The 21,898-nt window shown below is 33.6% G+C and overlaps 2 protein-coding genes across 3 annotated transcripts in view; both read left to right on the top strand.

Moving 5' to 3' along the window:
* Positions 1 to 21,898, top strand: part of LOC114722765 (MADS-box transcription factor 23-like) — a 60,432-nt gene that overhangs the window by 32,058 nt on the left and 6,476 nt on the right. The gene's annotated exons all lie outside the window — the stretch shown is intronic.
* Positions 1,694 to 5,966, top strand: LOC114722763 (agamous-like MADS-box protein AGL21). Of its 2 annotated transcripts, XM_028908856.1 has the most exons (8): positions 1,694 to 1,875; positions 2,552 to 2,633; positions 4,604 to 4,665; positions 4,845 to 4,944; positions 5,052 to 5,093; positions 5,177 to 5,260; positions 5,478 to 5,605; positions 5,696 to 5,966. In XM_028908856.1, exons 1-8 carry the CDS (start codon positions 1,694 to 1,696, stop codon positions 5,709 to 5,711), a joined length of 696 nt encoding a protein of 231 aa, XP_028764689.1. In that variant the 3' UTR covers positions 5,712 to 5,966. The 2 variants fall into 2 exon arrangements, with proteins under 2 accessions (XP_028764689.1, XP_028764690.1); XM_028908857.1 differs by lacking the exons at positions 5,052 to 5,093; positions 5,177 to 5,260; positions 5,478 to 5,605; positions 5,696 to 5,966 and having other exon boundaries at positions 4,845 to 4,950.

Here is a 21,898-nt window from a genome sequence, read left to right as displayed (position 1 = left end):
AATTTTACACTTAACCATGCTCTTTCAAATATCAATCAAACAAACTCAACAATCTCATCAGTGGCCAATCAACAAGAAGAATTAATCATCAAGTAAAGTTAACAAAATCATTTCTTTTTTTTCTTTTTTACCAGAGTTAACAAAATCATATCATTAATTACAAATATAAAGGGAAAATGAGTATTCAATTCATAAAAGAGTCCAAAATAATACTAGAATCAAAACTTTAGCCACACATGTTCGGAATTCCAATGAGAAAATGCACAAAATTCAGCATAAGTATTGAACGAGAGAGGAGAAAAGAAACATGGAGAAGATGAACCACGAGAAACTGTTAAAATCTTTAAATCCTAACTCAATCTCCACTTCAAGACCTAAACCCCCAGTTCCCTGGCTACAAAATGCTCCCAAGATGAGATTGATGGCCGAAGATAAGTCGGGGCCTCAAATTGCTCAAAACCCTCAATTTTTCTGAGTTAGTACTGCTGTGGGTTTTGTTATTAGCAACTGCACGCGCGGCTAAGTTTGCCTCTTTTTAAGTTTTGCTATCATTTGTTTTCTAACAAAAAGTTTCTATCATATTTATTATTTAGGACCGGGGTATCAACTATGCCTCCTCAACTACGCCTCATTTTTGGAGTCATTACCGAATGTTTTTCTTTCGTGGCTTTTGACATTTTGATATCTTAGGTAACTAAAAATGATTCAGTTTCAATTTTTTTAATAATTTTTTAAATATTCAATACTTCAAATGGTTCGATTCTTTTTAATTTTGGAGTATCAAATCTTTAAAAAATCATAAAAAATTAAAAACAAAACCATTTTTTGCCTTATAAGATATCAAAATGTTACTTATTTTATATAAAATTTAATGATAAAAAGACACGAAAAAAATATCTGGAAAGGACCCAAAATGAGGCGGGGACATAACTGACACCCCTGGCCCTATTACTTATTATTCTTCCAGTCCTAAATATAATATCTATTTTATAGTTTAATTTATACCATAAAATATATCTTATATTTAAAACCGGATGAGCCTTTTCAATCTTCTTAACATCTCAATTTGACTTCTCTAGATATCTTTTTCTATTAATTTCCTGGAAAACAATCGTAGTAGAAAAATTATCCTGAATTGAATTTGCTAACCCGATAACATTTTATATTGAATAATTATATAAAAATATCAATATCATATATAAGGGCGTATAAGAGGAGATTAAAAAAAAAAAAAATCGACTTCTGGCGATTTCTCTGACGGTAGCCAAACTGGAACATTTGGTTTGGGTCCGTTACGCAACTTCTCTAAAAGAAAACCACTAGCGGTTTTTCCATTCCCCGAAAAACCGGAAACCGCATTTTTTTCCCTAAAGCTCATATATAAGCCCACTTGAAGCTTTGCAAATAGAAGCAGTCAAAGCCTCAAAGGGCATCGTTCATCAAAAAGCCTGTCTTATTAGGACCTTCCCAAACAAACCTGTCTTCTCCTTCTTCTTCTTCTTGTGTTTCTTCGTCTGCCCAATTCCATAATTGTTCTGTGAGTTCGAGCTTGTCGAGCGTATAAGCACTCTTTATTACAATTCTTCTTCTTCTTCTTCTTCTTATCATTTATTTATTTATTTATTTTTGCGTTCTGTCTACAGTAAAGGACTCCTTTAATTTGACGAATATTGTTGTGTGGCTGATCTGAAGAATGGGGAAAGCAAAGATTGCGATAAAGAGGATAGACGATTCAGCAAACAGACAAGTGACTTTCTCAAAGAGAAGAACTGGGTTGCTCAAGAAAGCAAGAGAGCTTGCGATCCTCTGTGACGCACAAGTTGGGGTCATCGTCTTCTCCAGCACCGGCAAGCTCTATGAATATGGAAGCTCCAGGTTCCTCTTCTTTCCACCTTCATTTGACTCTTTTCCTTTCTCTGATTTATCAGAAGCCATCACAGCAGCAATTTCTCTGTGCTTTTCTCTCCCTTGATCTAAGTGATTAATATTCCTTTAGATCCTTTTCAATTCTAGTCTTTTTTAATCATCCCAAGATAAAATGTGATGATATTGGATGAGATATCTAGAAATTTACTTTTTCTTTTTTTTTGGGTTATATCTGCCCACTTGCACACACACACATAAACGGAAGAGTTTCTACACGCTTGCAATTGATGCTTCAGATTTGTATGTTTAAATATTCTTTTTCTCCTCTTAATTATATGCTTGCATATAAAATATCAGAAACTACTCCTCCTTTTGCTAGCTGATCTTTAATTAATTACTATTGTTTACGGGCCACACTTTACTGAGAGCTGATAAAACCTAGCTTCCATTCTAAATAAAACTTTCAAAAGCTGTGCATGAGGCAGTTTTAGCTAGTATTTTCATACATATATAGATATATGTGCAGAAAACTAGGAAGAACGCATTATAACGATATGCGTGGGAGTGCATATGAACATGGTCTGGGTTAATCGATTAGTATTGCTTAGAGATAAATGAATTATATAGATTTGCTTAAATTTGACTTTCATCTTATTGATTGAATTCTCTCTGCTTATTATGGCAGCTTGAAGTCAATTATTGACCGCTACAATAAACACAAAGATGAGGAACAACATCCGCTTATGAATCCAGCTTCAGAAGCCAAGGTACTAAGATACATAAAAGTCATGTCTAGTCACCTGAAATTCGTAAAGCATATATAATTCTCATTGTTAATATATATTTGCAATTTTCAGCACATTTTATATTTAACTCCAAGCAAGATTAGGCAACAGAAAGAGAGCGATAAAAGGGAGGGGAGGATTTAAAAACAAGGAAAACTACAGAAAAATAGAAACATTGATTCTAGTCAAAGATTGCATATGAAAGAGATGAGTGTTGCTAAAGATGATGCATATGATGAGGGTAAATTGGAAAGATTAACTCGTTTAGACAATACCAATGATCTAACTACCTTTTCCTAGTTCTGGTTAGCACATTATGCGCGGTTTATGCATAAAACTAGAGGGAGGATATTGGATAGAAAAATTTTTAAAACACACACGCGCACATATTGAGATACGGCCTTTGTTATGACCCTTCAATAACTTTTGTGCTTCCTTTGGTATCTACTCCCTCCATTTCTATTAATATGTCTTATGATAGATACAAGTGACCTTATGGCGCCTCAAACAAACTTCCAACAGAAGATACATATGCTTAATTGGGGGGAAAAAAAACAAAGTTATGAAGGGAGTATTATAAGTCACTCCTACAAGGATTTTATGGCCCTTTAGTGTATTCCTTCGAGTCTAGATATAATATAAGTCACTTTTATTTCATTTGCATGTATTAAAAAAAATAATACTTATGTCAAGTTTCTTATATTCATTAAAAGTAGGACACATGACCACTTGTAATTGTAGAACTTCATATAATGAATATGAGGAAGTTGGTGCAAGTAGTTTCCTTAAAAAAAAGTAGTCAAAGGCTAATTAAAGCATGAAATTGTCATAAAACTTCATTATTTTTCAATATTACCCCTATTAATTGCATTAAATCCCATAACCATATACTTTAAATATCCTACAATTTGTTTTTTCTCAAAAGTAGCCCTTACGAAATCATTAAATGGAGTCACCCCTTAATTAATGGCGAGATTAAACTAAACTCTACCAGTTTTATTAACCTCATATGTGAACAACCTCCCAGACTTCTGAAACTTTACAATAAACATTCATGAACGTTTGCATTATACTCTCATACTATTAATTTTGTTCATTATTTATCCGTAAAAGGCTTAAATTTTAACAGGGTTTATCTGCGCATGCACTACCTCAAGTTCAACGCACACAAAGTCATGCATGATCCTAATCCAAAATATAAGCCATCATTAATTAAGTTTTGCTTGGTGTACTAATGATTTTTTTTAAAATTTTCCTTCACTTTTGTAATTAATGTTATGCCCTATATTTTCTTTCACTCAAGAGGGGTAGGGGGTTCCCTCAAGAGGAATGTTATGTTTTTGACAAATTTAATGAGTTGTTCAACTTTTTACTTCCTTCATTGACATACGAATTTTCCCAAAACATCACATATAAATTGCAAAAGATGCATTTAAGGCCTTTGTTTTTTAAAAAAAAAATATATTTTGATTTGTAAATAAATTTATAACAAGTTATCTGGTGAATGAAAGTAGGGTCTCATATATAGATTAACTAATAAAGAGCAATTACAAGTAATTTGTACAAAATGCTATGAAGAGATTTGGACCTAGAAATGCTTATACTATTTCTGGTCTTCAATACAAAAGCTAGATAACTTATTTGTAAATATTAAGAAAATTAGTTAAGTTAGGTATTTGAAATAAATAGGTATTTCTTTTCTAAAATACCCTTGTTAATCATGTGTATTAGAACCAAACTCTTTCATGGAACCTTTAACATGTGCAATCACCATAGGGATTATTTCATAAAAAATAAATAAATTCGAGAGACAAATAGATTAGGCTATTATATTTTGGACCAAATAAGAATAGGAGATAGTATTATTAGTTAGAACTTACAACTTCTTCCTTACAATTGCATCACTCCTTATTATATTGAATGCTATCGTTATATGTGGTTGCACTTGTTAGTTTTGGCGGAGAGAAGCAACAGTCTTGAGGCAACAACTACAACACTTGCAGGAACTGCACAGGTACGAAATGTTAATCTAACACGAAAATGCTATGAACAAAGCACTGCAACACATTGGTTTTGAACCCGCTTCAAAATTAAAGTGCAATATGTTCTGATTTTTTTCCCCAGAATATATTCTGAAAATAAATGGAAAAATTTAGTAAACCACAAGTAACTTATTTCCTTTTGAAAATGTAGGCAATTCACGGGTGAACAACTTTCTGGTCTGGGAATCAACGAATTAAAAAGCTTGGAAAATCAACTGGAGATGAGTTTGAAAAAAGTCCAGATCAAGAAGGTATGATAGATCATTTCAACTTATATCCTGCATTCAATGTAACATGTCACCACTTATATATACAAGCAAATATGTTAACCTGAACTTGATCATTAATTCGTCTGTAGGAGCAAATTTTAGCTGATGAGATTAAAGAGTTACAACACAAGGTACTCAAGAAGTCAGCTTCTGATCTTGCCATGTAAGAAAGGACTTCCCACATATTCTGACTTCCCATATAATGCTATTGCAGGGACATCAAATTCGCCAAGAAAATGTACAACTCTACAAAACAATGGAAGTCATTAGTAAAGAAAATGCAGAATTACAGACGAAGGTAAGTTGATAAAAACATTTTATCGAATTATAGGCCATGTAATTAATGTGCTACAGACGAAGAAGTTTGCCTCCAATTACACAACAACAAAGGAGGGAAGATGAATACATCATCTCTAGTGAGCCTGTACTATTTATTCAAAAGCTAAATGTTTCAAGTTTTCTTTCAAAGTGTTCATAGACTTGGTTTGTTTTTTTTTTTTGGCCACTTTCCTTAGATTTCTGAAGCAAGGGTTGTGAATGACGAATATGGGAATCCTAATAACCCTACATGCACTATTGATCTCCAGCTGAGCCAATCACAGTCTCAATGTAGTGAATCACCAACCAAAGCAATGGAGCTGGGGTATATCTTATATACCCCTTGAAACTGAGTAATTATATATTGCTCATTCTTTTGAATAACAACTAATTAAATACTTGATTTTTATGACAGATTACAGCTGCTTTAGCATAAGCTCTTGGACAATCTAGGATTCTTAACGCCACGCTGCCACCAACTTTCCTGTAAGAGGTGTTTCCTCAGGAATCATTTCTGTCATTGTTATAATATAAGGATCAAACGTATTATATCGGCTGTGTCTCTGTAAATTTTAGACAATAATACTACCAAATGTGCCAAGTGTTGAATTATATAGTATCCAGATTTGTTGTGATCAAATGAATGGAATTTGACCTGTCTACCTTTCAATGAAATAGCCATAAACATGAACCTCCCGTTTTATCCTACCTTTGTTCTTTTTTCCCCTTCCCTTTTTGGTGATATGTAAAAATTTCAAGTGTTCACTTGAGAACTGAGTGTAAACTTAGTGAATAAGCTGAATTAGGATAAATCTCTATTCCCCCCATCCTACTTTATTTACATTTCTAGTAAATGGCATAATGTTCTATATTTATTGCTTATGGTTCTATTTTCCTATATTCAAACCATTTGACCATGTGTGTAAATAATTCCATAAATATACTCTCAAAAACATAATGGAAATTGAATTTCGTCAAATTAATACATGAGTACTTAAGAATTGGGGCAATATAAACAATATACCGAGTGATAATGTACAAAGACTTGAAGTTTAAATCAAAGTTAATTATATTTTTTGCAGGAACATATCAAACTAAATATATGCACTAGAAATGTAGATCATCAGAATACTAAATTGAGCATTGTTTACTTCACCCGAGAAATAAATTTTCGGAGTGTCAATGTGAATGCATATGTGAGCAAATAAAAAATTATGCATAGCAGTCAAGTTATTGCCAATCTACTTTTAGCTAATTAATTAAATAAATGAAATGGAGCAAGCTGGCCATTGTCGGCTATTCTTATTTAAATCATTATACCTGAATTGTTAATTTTCTGATTTGTCTTTTCTGTGAGTTAAAATATTTGAGGGCTTTGATTGTTTCAGGAACCAGATCTTCGTCGAGACATAAGAACATTATCACAAGGGTACGAAAAAGTTCATATTCAATTCAAAAAAGATGGGCTAAGCACTTATCATCCACAAATGAACATGGGGCGGCGGTTATCAGAATTAGTTTTTCGACAAAATTGCAAGTTAACCTATCAACTATCGTCTTAAAAATTGTAACCTTCCTTATTCTGGACCCCGCAACCTCACAGGCTTTTGCAGTGTTAGGAATAATTTATTTGGTTTAATTTTTAGGGTTTTTGGTTTGTAATTTAAGTGGGCAAGAATATTAATAATTTATTCTATAATGTTTGATTAGTTTCCATATCGTGAGTGTCGCTAAGGAGTTTTGTGTTATTTCACATAGTGAAAATTAATTATAAGTAAGTCCTATAAGATTTGAATGTATCTTTACAAATTTTCAAGACTTATTTATAAATGCTATGAGCCTATGACATAGGCTATGCACTATATTTTCGTGCGGAATCAGTCTTAGGCACTTAGCCATGTATATTCTTTGTCTAATGAAAAATTTAGTTGATTTTATTTTTAACATCCCCTTGCGTTGAACGAGGATCATTGTAAGGTTAAGAAAAAGACTGTCATAGTCATAGCATAGTTACCGGTGTCTGGAAAACCTTATAATCAAATAAAAGGGATTTTTTTTATAGTTTATAAAGCGAAGATAAAACTCTTCTTCTATATTATCTCATATGGAGTACAAAATCGTTTAAGAAAAACTAATCCAAATTTAATGAGAACAGAAAATAGAGGCAGAGAGCACGAGCACCAAGGCACTGGAATGAGGGCCTGGGTGCTCTGTCGCTCATAGCAAAACGATGTGCTTCACTAAACTAAAAAATTTTAGGGTTTGAAACATATATATCCTTTTGCTTTGACTTGGCCATCGTTCTGGTCTTTTTGGGTGCATTTGGAAGTCTTTTGTTGAGCTAGAGTGAGGATTGTTGTAGAGATTGAGTTGGAGTTTGAAGATTGAAAGAGAATTTGGTTTCGTGTCTTGGTTTTTACTCCATTCCCGTTTCCCTTCCTCTTGTTCAATGTTTGTGTTGAAGTATATGCATGTTCTTATTGGTATTCTGAATATGCAGAGCTCAAGCTTTGATTCTAGGATTATTTTGAACTCTTAATGAATGAACTCTTGATTACCTGCTCCTCTCTACAATTAAAACGCTGGTATTTCGTAATACATCATTTCATATGAAAAAATCACATGTTTTCGTTTCTTGGGTTCACATGTATGTTTGCGTCAAATAAATGTTTATATAATATAAAAATTTCATCAATAAGGTCATAAATAATATAACTTATCTAATATAAAAAATTCTATCAATAAAACAATACATAATACTCCTTTGATCCTAAATATAAAACTCATTTTACAATATAATTACACTAATCTAGGTACGTCACAAAATGGGTCTTATATTTAGGACCTGAGGAGTATAATCTATCTATATTATGTTATATTTGATCAACATACAGCGTTAGCTGAATAAGAAATTAATCCTGTAACATAGATATTTGCAAAGCTTCAGGCTATATTATAATTTCGTACGGAGTCATTCGCAGCCGTGTATGCTATTTTAAATATCAAACTGCTTTAACTAAGCATTAATAATTATCAGAAAGAAAGCACAGCATGGGTTCACATGCATTGCAGGCTATTAAATGTAGTAGTAATATATATATATATATATATAGTGGAAATAGTTGCCCAAAATAAATAATATAGTGGAATCAAACGGACTTTTCAGAAGAGAAGTGGTAATTAGTAATATTAATAACGATGTTAGTGATAAGATATTTTATTGGTACATTTTTTCGATGACATCATATACAAGAATATTTTCGTTCTCTTCGCCATAAATTACACACTCATCACCCAAACTCACAACCTCATGCTTTAAAAAAATTAAAAAAATAAAACTTAATGTCATTTTTACAATGAAACCCTGATGACATCATAAGTAGATTGTCTCCTGACATTCATTTTTAATTCGCACAATGCAGATAGATGCTTTTGTGGTATCCTCCTGTTAAAAGCAATTCAGTTCGAGAAATTGTTGGATACTAAATGTGGGCATCTCTCCTAGTGAAAATTCAAGGATTGATTCAAAAGTTGTGGGTGAATAGCTCCTTCTACTAAACCTGGCTCTTTTGGTCTTTTAAAAATTTTTTTACTTCAATAAAAAAAAAATCCAAAGGCTTGTGCAGTGGGGAAGGTTATTTCTAAAGTAGGCAAGAAAATAAGAGCAATGCTAGCTTGGCAAACTAGCTGCTTTTTATTAGACCTCAATTATGTCCAAATCTGATCATTAAAATCATATCAAAATGTTAGGATATTAAGTACAAATGCGGACCTGCCTTTATGTGAAAAGTCTCACATCAAATAGAATAAAGCTTAATAATACGCATAGGTGTAGAAGAATTCATAAACTTACATTCAGTACTAAAATTTAGTTCGCTATTCTTAAAAATCAATATTTTACTGTTTACTGCATATGTATGATACTTTTTCTTTCTTGTGTTCATACTTAATTTTTTTCTTCCCAAGAACGAATCTTTTATAAAGTTGGCAGAGAGAGGGTCACAGACTGGCCATGATAAGATAATTTTGGTGACTTATCAGAGGAAGGTTCAGGAATATAATAAGCCATCTTCGGCCCAGCACATGATTTGCAGATCAACTTGTATTTATCTATTTATATACATTTGCAATTTAATTGATCTGATCAGGTTAACTTGCTTACTGAATAATACTACACAACCATGTCGGCCCATGAACCCTAGCACAACGGATTGGGAGCCTTTGGCGAATTAACGGGGATTTGTTAAGTGATTAATTCATATCTCTTGTTTTTTTTTTTTGGCTAAGTACAAATATTCTCCTATTAAAGGTAATCTTATTTAAAGCATTATCAGGCACACTAAATGTGGAATCTTTTCTAATAGAAATTTGAATATTGATTCGCTACATTATAAGAGATTGGCCCCTTCCTTTTGAGGCATTATCAGGCGCCCTAAATGTAGAATATCTCTTATTAGGGATTCGAACATTAGTTCGTTACATTGTAGAGGATTGGCCCTTCTGCTAAGTCCAATTCCATTAGTTAATTAATTCATATCTCTAATGAGTTGATTAAACCATAAATTGAAGGGATACTGGTTTAAAGGAGGGATTGGAACTGTATAGATTAATTATAGCTCTATGCTCTAATTAAGGTGGCTTCAAAAGTAACTCTGGCTAGGACCTATTTGTTGTTTTCAATATTTTGGGAAGTTGAACTGAAATTTTGGAGTTGTCCTTTATTGGTTTTGAACTAGAATTCTGAATTGTCTATTTCCTTGACTTGTTGGATTGTGGTAGTTACTATAAAATATTTTCATTGACGTGAGTAATTTGAATCTCGCTACTCTCCTTTTCCCTTCTAGTTTGCTGCCGCTTTTGACCCCAAAACTACCTCGTTTGGATACCCATCCAGTACTCTAAAATATTTTTTTAATAGTATTTAATATCATAAAGTAATTATTAGTGCGTCCAGCATTTTAAAATAATTTTCTAGTAATATCCAATATCTTAAAATGATTTTTAATACTTTTGACAAACTCAATTATTTTTATATATTTTACTATCTTTTATATGAGTTTTGTCAGCTTAATTGGTCCCTTTTTGCCTTAATTGATTTAATTTATTTTATTTTGAATTATTATTTTATAGGGGCAAAATTGTCATATTTTGGTTTAATTGTGATTAATTGATTTTTGAGGACAATTAATGCTACCTTATTTTTGAATTTTGTTTCAGGGTTTTTGAAAGATTTAAAAATAAAAAATAAAAAAAAAATATAATTCAAAAATTAAATATATAATATAATAAAAAGAGGGAGCAAAACGTTGTGTTTTGCTCCCCCGACCTAATATCCAATAATCACCTTCAGCTTGAACGAGGAGAACACACAGACGGCGGCTGGACCAGGCGCGAGTGAGAGAGTGAGGAGTCGACGGCGAAACCATCCATCTCTTCTTCCTTTGACCGAAATCCGTCATCATCATCGACTTCGTCTTCTTCCTTTCTCAGCGCGACCACAGCGAAACAGAGGCGGGCAACACACACGACACTGAAGCGAGCTGGACGGCGGCTGGGAGAGGGAGAAAACGGAGTGACGGCAGACGCAGACCAGGGGAGCTGACGGTTTTCTACACTCTTCCTTCAATATCCTCCATGGAAGTTTGCAATAGAGAATTGCTGGTGGCGTCGAATCTCATGGCAAACCGAGGCTAGCTTCACAATTCTCTGATTCAACAATAATGGCAGGAGTTTAGATCATCAAAGGGGAGTTTTAGTTGCTTTAATTTCCTACTCAATAATTGTTTAACAATTCCTAGGTCTTAGGATAGTTTTTCTGATTATTGGGATAATTGTATTGCTTAATCTGTTTATTATTTGGGGATTATTGTGACTGAATTATTGCTTAGTATTTGACATTGGGCTGTTTATAGTTTTGATCTCAATTATAATGTTGTGGTTATGAAATTTGTATTGATTTTGGAATTAATATATTGTGATTTTCTAAGGTGGCTTAGAATTTTGGATCATATAGTCTCTTGCTAGCTTTAATTCTGTTATTTTGGATTTAAGAGTTCTAATTAAGCATTGGTTTTTGGCATCCTTAATCCCATTTTACTATTCTGGTTGCAGTTAGTAAGTTGGGATTTTAGGAAAATATTTGTGGCAACTCGAGGTGGCTCGGTTGTTGGATTAAAAGCTTAATTATAATTCTTAATTCATTGTTTTTTAACTCCTACATCTTTTAGAGTGATGATTGCCTACATTATTGAATTGGAGGATTGATTTTTATCAGTGTTATTTGTGTCTTTAATCTCCATTCATCCTAATCACTTTTATAAAAAAAACAAAAAAAAAGTATTTTAATTTCAATTTGATTCATAGTATTTAATTAACAGCTTTTCAAAATCAAAAATCTCTTTTTATAGTCTAGGTTACTTGCATTCATTTACTAGGGTTTAATTTCGTTTTCGGCTCCTCAAAGTGAAACGACCCGAGTTTTGCACTATATTGCATTAATTCGGTTAATTTTTGGAGTAACCCCAAAGCGACAATTAAGGGCAGTTCAACTTCAAGTGGCGCCGTTGCCGGGGAGCCAAGAAATTTGTTCTCTAGTAATTAAGTGTTAAGTAGCCTTGATTGGGGTTCATTTGTTGAGCCTTTTTAGTTTTCATTTTTGTTAGTTTTTTTTTTTAGTAGTTTGCATTTGTTTTTTTTGTTTTTCATGGCTTGGTTTAATAGCAATCATGATCTACTCTCACATTCTCAATTTTTTGCAGGAAATAGTACGTGGAATGAAGCACCTTCTAATTCAACATATTCTCAAGAGATTGAAGAGTTGTTACAACAGTTGGACTCCTTCCAAGCTCAGCTAGAGTCTCAAACGCCTAATCACATCTATGCTCATGACACCTCTTGGATGAACCATCATCTACATCAATCACCTAATCCATCACTCCCACCTCACCAACCATACTTTAATCATGTATCTCCACTGCAACACCTCACTTTTATATATACTAATAGGATCATTTCTAACGCCTATGAATCACTAATACCAGGTTTCCATCCTGGGAGAAGACAGGAAATTTTTTTTTTTTATATATATATATATACACTAACAAGTGATTCACACACTTGAACCCTACTTTTGAAGCACGTGTAACAGGCACACAGATTTAAAACAATACTACTATTGTATAAGTACTACCCTGATCCTTCAGGACAATGACCCTTACCTGAGCACTGGAGTACATACTTCCTTAAAGGAGGATACAAAATAGTATAATTACTAGTAAGTGGAGGTTACTTGCTCTTAAACTTCTAATAAGTCAGATAATTAAATATCAAAATAATTATCCTGTAGGTACAAAAGCAGCAGGCATTCCTGCTCTTCATACAAGCCCACCTTCAGCGCTTATGACCTCCTTACTCTTGGAATTGCTTGCTCTAGCTGTATAATATAGGAAGGGAGGGTGAGATTCCGAAGAAATCCCCGTAGTAGTAATTTCCATCAAACAAATGTACAGATCACATAAAGCATGTAAAACAAGCCAAAGTGAAACATAACCTTGCAAGCTAATGAAATTAAGCATTTATGCACAATGACAGATAGAAAAGCTGAATAAATAATGCTCACATACCTGGCAATCACTGCCCCATGTCTATTAGACAAGCTGAATAAATAATGCGCTAATAATTGGCAATCACTGCCGCGCATATAATTGGCAATCACTGCCGCGCATTTAATTGGCAATCACTGCCGCGCATATAATTGGCAATCACTGCCGCGCATATCATTGGCAATCACTGCCGCGCATTTAATTGGCAATCACTGCCGCGCATATAATTGGCAATCACTGCCGCGCATATCATTGGCAATCACTGCCGCGCATTTAATTGGCAATCACTGCCGCGCATATAATTGGCAATCACTGCCGCGCATATCATTGGCAATCACTGCCGCGCATTTAATTGGCAATCACTGCCGCGCATATAATTGGCAATCACTGCCGCGCATTTAATTGGCAATCACTGCCGCGCATTTAATTGGCAATCACTGCCGCGCATATCATTGGCAATCACTGCCGCGCATTTAATTGGCAATCACTGCCGCGCATTTAATTGGCAATCACTGCCCCCTGTTTATCAGCTGCACGTGGTCACGGCTAAAAATCCAGGAATTAAGGATTACATGTTCTCATGCTTTTTGAATAGCAATATGGCACAAACAGACATGCAGCAATCATACACAAGTGTAAGGGAGGAAAGAACTACTACCTGAACCTTCTGCTTCAAAATCAAACCTTACTTGTTTCCTTTCTCTTAGCTTCTTCGGTGGACTTTTGCAGATATCAAACCTATTATTTTAGTAAGGGCAGGTTAATGCTTGATCCAACTAAAATTCATAAATTAGATATCTCTCTTTAAATCCCAATCCTTTTGCAATCTCTATTAGTCTTTAATTACTCTTATCTCCTTGCCTTACAAACTTACTAATTGAAAGTGTGTACACAAAACCTCAATCCATAATCCCTACTAAAAATTTTCTAACAATAGGGTTGACTTAGGATAAAGAAGTAAGCCTTTTCCAAACCCACATATAGAGCGTCTTTCCTTCAAATCCAAAAGACCCGATGAATACTCCCCATTCAAACGGCAATATAACGTATATTCAAATAATACTATATATATATATATATAGGTGAACCGAAATCATAACCGTATATATATATTTATATGTCATCAACCTTTCTTTTCCACTAAACCCGAAACCAAAACTTGCAGGCATAACAATCTCCATTCGGTAACTTCAAAAACAGAGCAACAGCACATGTATGTATCTACATACATATATATACCGAAACTATATACACACACACATACACAGAATAGTCGGCCAACACGGAACATATATATATATATTATACTCCAGCACGTTACATCCTACCCAAGCCGATAACACATATAAATATATATATTTATATATATACATTTTGCATCTTCCTCGGACAGCATATACAACAATCGTGAATCCATAAGTATTCACTTATACACCTTCCAAAATCTCACTCCAACAGTCACGGCATCCCCCGCGCACAGACAGTCACACACACATATATTAAGCTTATTACTCTAGCATTAACGTGTTTCATTCCCCTCTATTATCCAAACTAAAACAACAACTTCACAAATACAACAGCCCTATCACGGTACCTATAATCCAGCGACTATATCCCCTGTTTCGACAACTATAGAACAGAGGAAGTAACCGATGCATATATATATCTATTACTTCCTGTTAACTCCAAAAACTCACAGTATAAAGAATCAGAATAAGGAGTCCGGTTCCAAAGATCACCACTCCAGCTTCGTACAGTCATAGCCCAGAGACAACCATCGACATGCAACAATGAAACTCAAGCTTGCAAACTACACCCGTGTTCGGCCAAAACCAGAATAGAAAAACAGCAGTAGGCACTTGAAGCTCACCTGATTCAGAATCCAAATTTGCATGCAAGTGTAGCTTCTCCGATCACCACCTCCTGTCACTTTTCCAGCTCCGTCGACTCTGTTTCACTGTGCTCTCCCTCTCTCGCTCTCGTCTCTCTCTCCCTTTTTCTCCTTCCCTTTCTTTTTCTTCTCCACCCGAATGAAGTGGGTCAGCCGCATGATAACCAGCTGTTACATGGAGAATTAATTTTAGCCGCGTGGAAGACCAGTGTGCCACGGAGAAACGGTTCAGCCGAATTGAGGAGGAGGCAACACGTATATTATAAAGTTCTTGGACCAATCTTAACCTCACACATAATTATTTCCCCTTTATTTGGCAAATAAATAGATAATTTTAATAAATTTTTTTTTTTCTTTTCTACTCATCCTAAATCATAAAATTCGGGGTGTTACATCCACCGTATACATACCACCAAGAACCATCTCCTTTTCCATGTGAATATTACCACCAACCCCCGTCCCAATCCACGTACCATTTTCTTCCCCAATCTCATGAACATGAATTCAGTGAACCTGACCCATTTCTCACTATTTCTAAGAATGACCAGATACGATTTTTAAGAGAAGCTTATGACCGCTTGAATTCATACTACCATGGATTACTTGAAGAGGTAGAAATATCTGGAATTTCTAAGGAATTAGAGGAAGAGCTAGAAGAATGTCAAAGTGCATTGGGAAAGTTCTTGAGTGATATAGCGCGAATTGAGTCTGAGATTGGGAAAGATGAATCAAAGTGTCTAGATTCACTCATGCAAGAGGCTGAGATGAAGCAAGAACATCTACAAACTCACAAGGACTCGTGCCCTACATCAGGTAATATTGCTCCTCTTTTTGAGGAGATTGACCCTTGTACTAGAACTACTATTTCTGTTGAAGTTATTGATAATGTGAGTGATGATGAGGTGGATGAGGAAATCATAGTTGAATCCCCTCAAATGCTTAACAATAAAAATTCTCACTTGAACACTTCTAATAGTAGTTGTTTAGTTGATGATATTGCTTGCACTGTCACTGCTTCTTTGTGTGAAGAACATGCTTCTCTTTCTAGTGCTAGATTAGATGGTGCAATTGATTCTGATTTGAATGAACCTCTATCTTGTTCTTGTAATGCCCACACTATATGCATGGATTGCATTGATAACAAGTATGATATATTTGTTGGGTTGCAAAAGCAGAATTTTAGTAAACTGTGTGCATCGCCTTCTAGTACTAAAAGTACTGACCATATAAAGCATGATATTGATGTGAGTTGCTTGGATGTTAATCCTGTGGAGAAATGTGAATTTGATCATAGCCTTGGAAATTATCTTTCTGAAAATTCCATTGAGTTGCATGCTTCTAATGAGTTAGTAGGGAAAGATTCAAAAATTTTAAAAGACAAAATTGTAAATAAGGATAAATCTTTTCGTCTAATTCTTTCTTGTGACTTGCCTCCTGATTTAAGTAGCTATGTAAATAATAATATTGCATTGCATAATCATATTGTGCATGAATCTTCTTCTTCTTCCACTCTTTTTTCACCCACTTCTTGTGTTAGTAAAAGTGATGTGATGTACTCCAACCACTGTCAGTTGGATTCTTCATTTTCCGCTTTGCATACACAAGACATTTTTGAAAATATTTCTGATTATTTGATTCCTATAGAAAGGAATCCTATTGACTTTCTTGGGTGTGATATTTACTTGATAGATTTTGCCACTCAGATATACCTATGCTACTCTAGATCTTTCCAAGTTTTTCTTTTTGGACTAGATACTGCTGCTTGTTCAATGTTTCCCTTGCAGGAACCCTCCCCACCAAGAAATGTCAATGGAGAAGTGACCACACTAAAGAGATATATGTTTCTCATCCGGGATGAGAACTTCTCTTACAAGTGCTTGAAGAGATTTCGTTCTAAAGGTTGTCCCTTTCCTTCCTTAACTCTTATCTTTTGAATTACTTGCTTGTTTTGTGAGATAAGTGTGGGGGAGGGGCATAGCCAGTAGTAAAAGGTAGCTTGTGTTTTGTTTTATTGTTTGTTATTAGTTGCATGCAGTACTTTCCCTACCTTGTCCTTGCACATTTTGAGATTCCAATTGTTCATATCTTTAGTCTAAGCTTGCATTGAGGACAATGCAAGGATTAAGTGTGGGGGAGTAAGTGTTATGTTTTGTTAGGATTTGTTTTCAAAAAAAAAAACAAGAAACCAAAAAAAAAAAATTTGCCTTTGGATTTGATCTTGTTTCCTAAGTATTGCTGCTATAATTGCTCTCTTCTTTGCCTTATTGGTTGATTTTTGAATTGCATCACATGATTTGAGAGTGATTCTTGCTTGAGAATTTTGCTGCTAGTTTCTATGTCCTCTTGCTTTCATTCGCCTCAGTGTTCTGCACTGCTGTATGGGCGAGTTGCTGTTCACTTTGTTGCTGACTTGACTTTTGTAATCCTTGGGCATCTCTTTTAAAATCCTTTTGCACAATGCTTGTGAATGTTGTACGGCTGAGTTTGATTGTATTTGATTTGAGTGATTTCTGTTCTTAGTTGATTAGCATAGTATAATACTCTTGGTGTAGTGTTATTAACCTTATTTCATAGCTTGATTCTTAAGGAGGAAACATCTTGGAGAAAGCCTTGATGGAAGGATTGTTGAGCCATATATTCTTTCTCATCTTGTGTGATTTTCACCTAGTTTTGGTTAACCTCTAGAACTTGTCTAGATTCTTTTTCAAAGCTGCTTTAATACCTAGATTTGTGAAGATGATAGGGGCATTCATTTCTAAACCCTTTACCCAAACACAAACCACTTCAATTAACCTTTGTTCACCCCTTTGAGCCTTCACTTTCATTCCATTCATCACTTTTTAGCAAATGTTTTGTATGAGTTACATCTGGTTTTCATTTTGAAAAGTACATCATTAATATCTATATCTTTGCCTTCTTGGGTTTGGATGCAAAAAAAAAAAAAAAAGAAGCAAAAAAAAAAATAGAAATAGAAAAAGGCAAGAAAGAGAAGAAAATATTTAGAAAAAGCCAAAGAAATAAAGTTATAAAAAAAAAAAAGAGAGAAAATAAGTTGCAACAAAAGAATAACTTTGAAATAAAGCATTTCATGGTGGTTTGAAGAGCAATGATTTCTGTCTCAAAAGGTTAAAATCTGCACTTTGGTGTTCTTTTATGATTGTACTTAAGCTCACTTTGAGTTGATACTTTATTACTCATGCATTTCATTTGCTAGTTCATTTCATTCATTTGACCTTGCTTTCCAACATTACAACCCTTCAAGTCCCCTTGATCATGACTCTAAGGTATGTTAGTAGTGGAGATATTAGAATCTCTACAAGCTTATGGTAGGTGCTAATCTAGGTGAATTGAGTGAAATTTTTCCCATTTGAGAGATGAGTGAAACACTTGTACCCTATGTGAGCTCTATTATGTTTCTCTTCTTTTATCCTGCTATGTTTCTTGTGTTAATTTCTTTGCACTGAAGTATTCTATGATTGTTGATTAATCAAGAATAAAGGTTGCTTGAATTAATTGCACATTCATGCTTAGTTAATTTTATGTTTACTTGCATTGAGTGTCTCTATTGGATTCTTTTTTAATGTTGTTTTGCTCAAGAGTGCAAAAGGCTAAGTGTGGGGGAGTTGACAAACTCAATTATTTTTATATATTTTACTATCTTTTATATGAGTTTTGTCAGCTTAATTGGTCCCTTTTTGCCTTAATTGATTTAATTTATTTTATTTTGAATTATTATTTTATAGGGGCAAAATTGTCATATTTTGGTTTAATTGTGATTAATTGATTTTTGAGGACAATTAATGCTACCTTATTTTTGAATTTTGTTTCAGGGTTTTTGAAAGATTTAAAAATAAAAAAGAAAAAAAAAGAAAAAAAAAATATAATTCAAAAATTAAATATAATATAATAAAAAGAGGGAGCAAAACGTTGTGTTTTGCTCCCCCAACCTAAGATCCAATAATCACCTTCAGCTTGAACGAGGAGAACACACAGACGGCGGCTGGACCAGGCGCGAGTGAGAGAGTGAGGAGTCGACGGCGAAACCATCCATCTCTTCTTCCTTTGACCGAAATCCGTCATCATCATCGACTTCGTCTTCTTCCTTTCTCAGCGCGACCACAGCGAAACAGAGGCGGGCAACACACACGACACTGAAGCGAGCTGGACGGCGGCTGGGAGAGGGAGAAAACGGAGTGACGGCAGACGCAGACCAGGGGAGCTGACGGTTTTCTACACTCTTCCTTCGATATCCTCCATGGAAGTTTGCAATAGAGAATTGCTGGTGGCGTCGAATCTCATGGCAAACCGAGGCTAGCTTCACAATTCTCTGATTCAACAATAATGGCAAGAGCTTAGATCATCAAAGGGGAGTTTTAGTTGCTTTAATTTCCTATTCAATAATTGTTTAACAATTCCTAGGTCTTAGGATAGTTTTTCTGATTATTGGGATAATTGTATTGCTTAATCTGTTTATTATTTGGGGATTATTGTGACTGAATTATTGCTTAGTATTTGACATTGGGCTGTTTATAGTTTTGATCTCAATTATAATGTTGTGGTTATGACATTTGTATTGATTTTGGAATTAATATATTGTGATTTTCTAAGGTGGCTTAGAATTTTAGATCATATAGTCTCTTGCTAGCTTTAATTCTGTTATTTTGGATTTAAGAGTTCTAATTAAGCATTGGTTTTTGGCATCCTTAATCCCATTTTACTATTCTGGTTGCAGTTAGTAAGTTGGGATTTTAGGAAAATATTTTGTGGCAACTCGAGGTGGCTCGGTTGTTGGATTAAAAGCTTAATTATAATTCTTAATTCATTGTTTTTTAACTCCTACATCTTTTAGAGTGATGATTGCCTACATTGTTGAATTGGAGGATTGATTTTTATCAGTGTTATTTGTGTGTCTCATTTTCATTTCTTTAATCTCCATTCATCCTAATCACTTTTATAAAAAAACAAAAAAAAAGTATTTTAATTTCAATTTGATTCGTAGTATTTAATTAACAGCTTTTCAAAATCAAAAATCTCTTTTTATAGTCTAGGTTACTTGCATTCGTTTACTAGGATTTAATTTCGTTTTCGGCTCCTCAAAGTGAAACGACCCGAGTTTTGCACTATATTGCATTAATTCAGTTAATTTTTGGAGTAACCCCAAAGCGACAATTAAGGGCAGTTCAACTTCAAGTAATATCTCAAAATATTTTTTTTTCATTAGCACTATTTCTAAAAGGAATTTTAGTAAACATGAGTATGATGATAGCTCAGCTCCATGATACTCCTTCTGTCCCTTATTATAACATCCACTTAACTATATTACGTAGTTTAAGACAATTATTAAAATTAGTTAAAAATAATAAATATATCGAAAATGTACCTTTGTTTCCAAATATGTCCTCATTTATAAGTGGATAAGTGTGAGTAAGAAAAAACAAAATGTGACAGAATGTATGGAAAAAAGACAATGAGAGAGAGTATATTAATTAAGGGTAAAGTAGGTAAAAATATATTTATTGTTTAGATAAACCTAAAAAGAATCTTATAAATAGGAAGAAACCAATTCGAAAAATTAAATCTTCTAATAAGGGATGGAGAAGTATACCTGTATAATAGGTTAATTTGCCATAATTACGTTATCACCCATTTACCCTTTTTTGGTCAGAGGGAGGGAGAGCGAGCAGACAAAAATATTAATGAGTTCATTTTCAAAAAATATATAGACAACTGAGATTATAAAAATTTAATTAAATTGTCCACCTCACCTCATTTTTAAAAGTTAAACTCACTAACTTTTTTTTTTTTTTTTTGGAAAAATTTTCCCTCCAATTCCCTCGAACCAAACAACTGGGTGGAAAAGGGAACTTGGTCAAAGAAGGACCGGTTATTTCTTTGTACACAACCAATAAGAGGACTTTTAATCTTCTTACCATGTCAATTAGATTTCTTTACACGTATCTATTTCTACAATATGCTTAGAAAACGGCTGGCGAGAAAAATTTCTTAGAAAAGGATCATAGTAGAAACATCGGTTCAGACTTCTTGAGTACCTTAAAATATTTTTCTAATTGTGTTCAATACCTTAAAATATTTAGTGGTTTATCCAACATTGTAAAGTATTTTTGTCAAATATATCCAGTAATTCAAAGTATTTTGTGACATACCTAACTCTCAGAAATATTTTTTTAAGTGTATCAAACACTATAAATACCATGAAACCTAAAGTCTAAATCCTAAATTAAGGTGCTCAATGTACCTTAAAAAATGCTTGAGTGTAGGATGAATAACAAACTATTTTGAAGTGTTGGATGAGCTATGGTACATCTGGATGCATTTAAAAAAAAATATTTGAAAGTGTTGATGAACCTTAACCTTAGAAAAATTATCTTTAATTGAATTCAACAATTCTTAGGGTTAACATGATAACATTAAATATTGAATAATTATATAAAAAGGGTAAAGATACGTACTCCCTCTGTCCCATTTTATAATCAACAACTACCATCTTTCTCTTGTTTCTAAATATAAGCAATATTTGCAAGTTGTCTTCAATTTTTGTAACAAATTTTATATTTTGCCCTCATTAATTACTTATTTTAATACTCAATATATTTGTTATCTTATTTCTCAACTCATCATCTCTCTGTCATCCTTCTCTCTCTTCCATAATTCTCTTTATTATAATAATTTTTTATTCTCTCTCTTATACTTTTTCCCCCCATAAATAACGGCATTTTAGCGAAGGAACTTTTAATTTCTACATACTTATTGTTTTTAACTAATGTTAACTAACATTTTGATCTACATGATGAGTTTCAATGTTGCTTATAAAAAGGAAAAGAGGGAGTATCTAGTAGTATCATAATCTTATTTTTCAAATGTATGCATTATCTTAATCTTATCTTCCTAGTACAACCAACATTCTAATGTTATGTTTTTAATTACATTAACCATCCTAAGAGGTCCAGTACAAATAATATTAGGGGAATCCGAAAAAGAAAAATCAATGTGTTGAATCTAATTTTTAAGCTTGTACAATAGTAGAAGGGAAAATAGATACTCCTCTAGTTTTTAATATAGGACTTAATTGTTAAGTTAATTTTGATCCTAAAAATAAGACCTATTT

This window comes from Neltuma alba, unplaced genomic scaffold, assembly GCF_004799145.2.
Source record: "Neltuma alba isolate B1F8T4 unplaced genomic scaffold, ASM479914v2 tig00012113_pilon, whole genome shotgun sequence".
Classification (NCBI taxonomy): domain Eukaryota; kingdom Viridiplantae; phylum Streptophyta; class Magnoliopsida; order Fabales; family Fabaceae; genus Neltuma; species Neltuma alba.
The sequence above is the reverse complement of the archived record's forward strand: the minus strand, read 5'-3'. Positions and strand labels throughout refer to the sequence as shown.

Excerpts from the sequence above, each read along its gene's own strand:
- LOC114722763 (XM_028908856.1), top strand. The coding sequence starts at position 1,694 with ATGGGGAAAGCAAAGATTGCGATAAAGAGGATAGACGATTCAGCAAAC. Across the intron at positions 2,634-4,603 it reads ATCCAGCTTCAGAAGCCAAG|TTTTGGCGGAGAGAAGCAAC; the intron begins GTACTAAGATAC and ends TGCACTTGTTAG. Across the intron at positions 4,666-4,844 it reads CACTTGCAGGAACTGCACAG|GCAATTCACGGGTGAACAAC; the intron begins GTACGAAATGTT and ends TTGAAAATGTAG.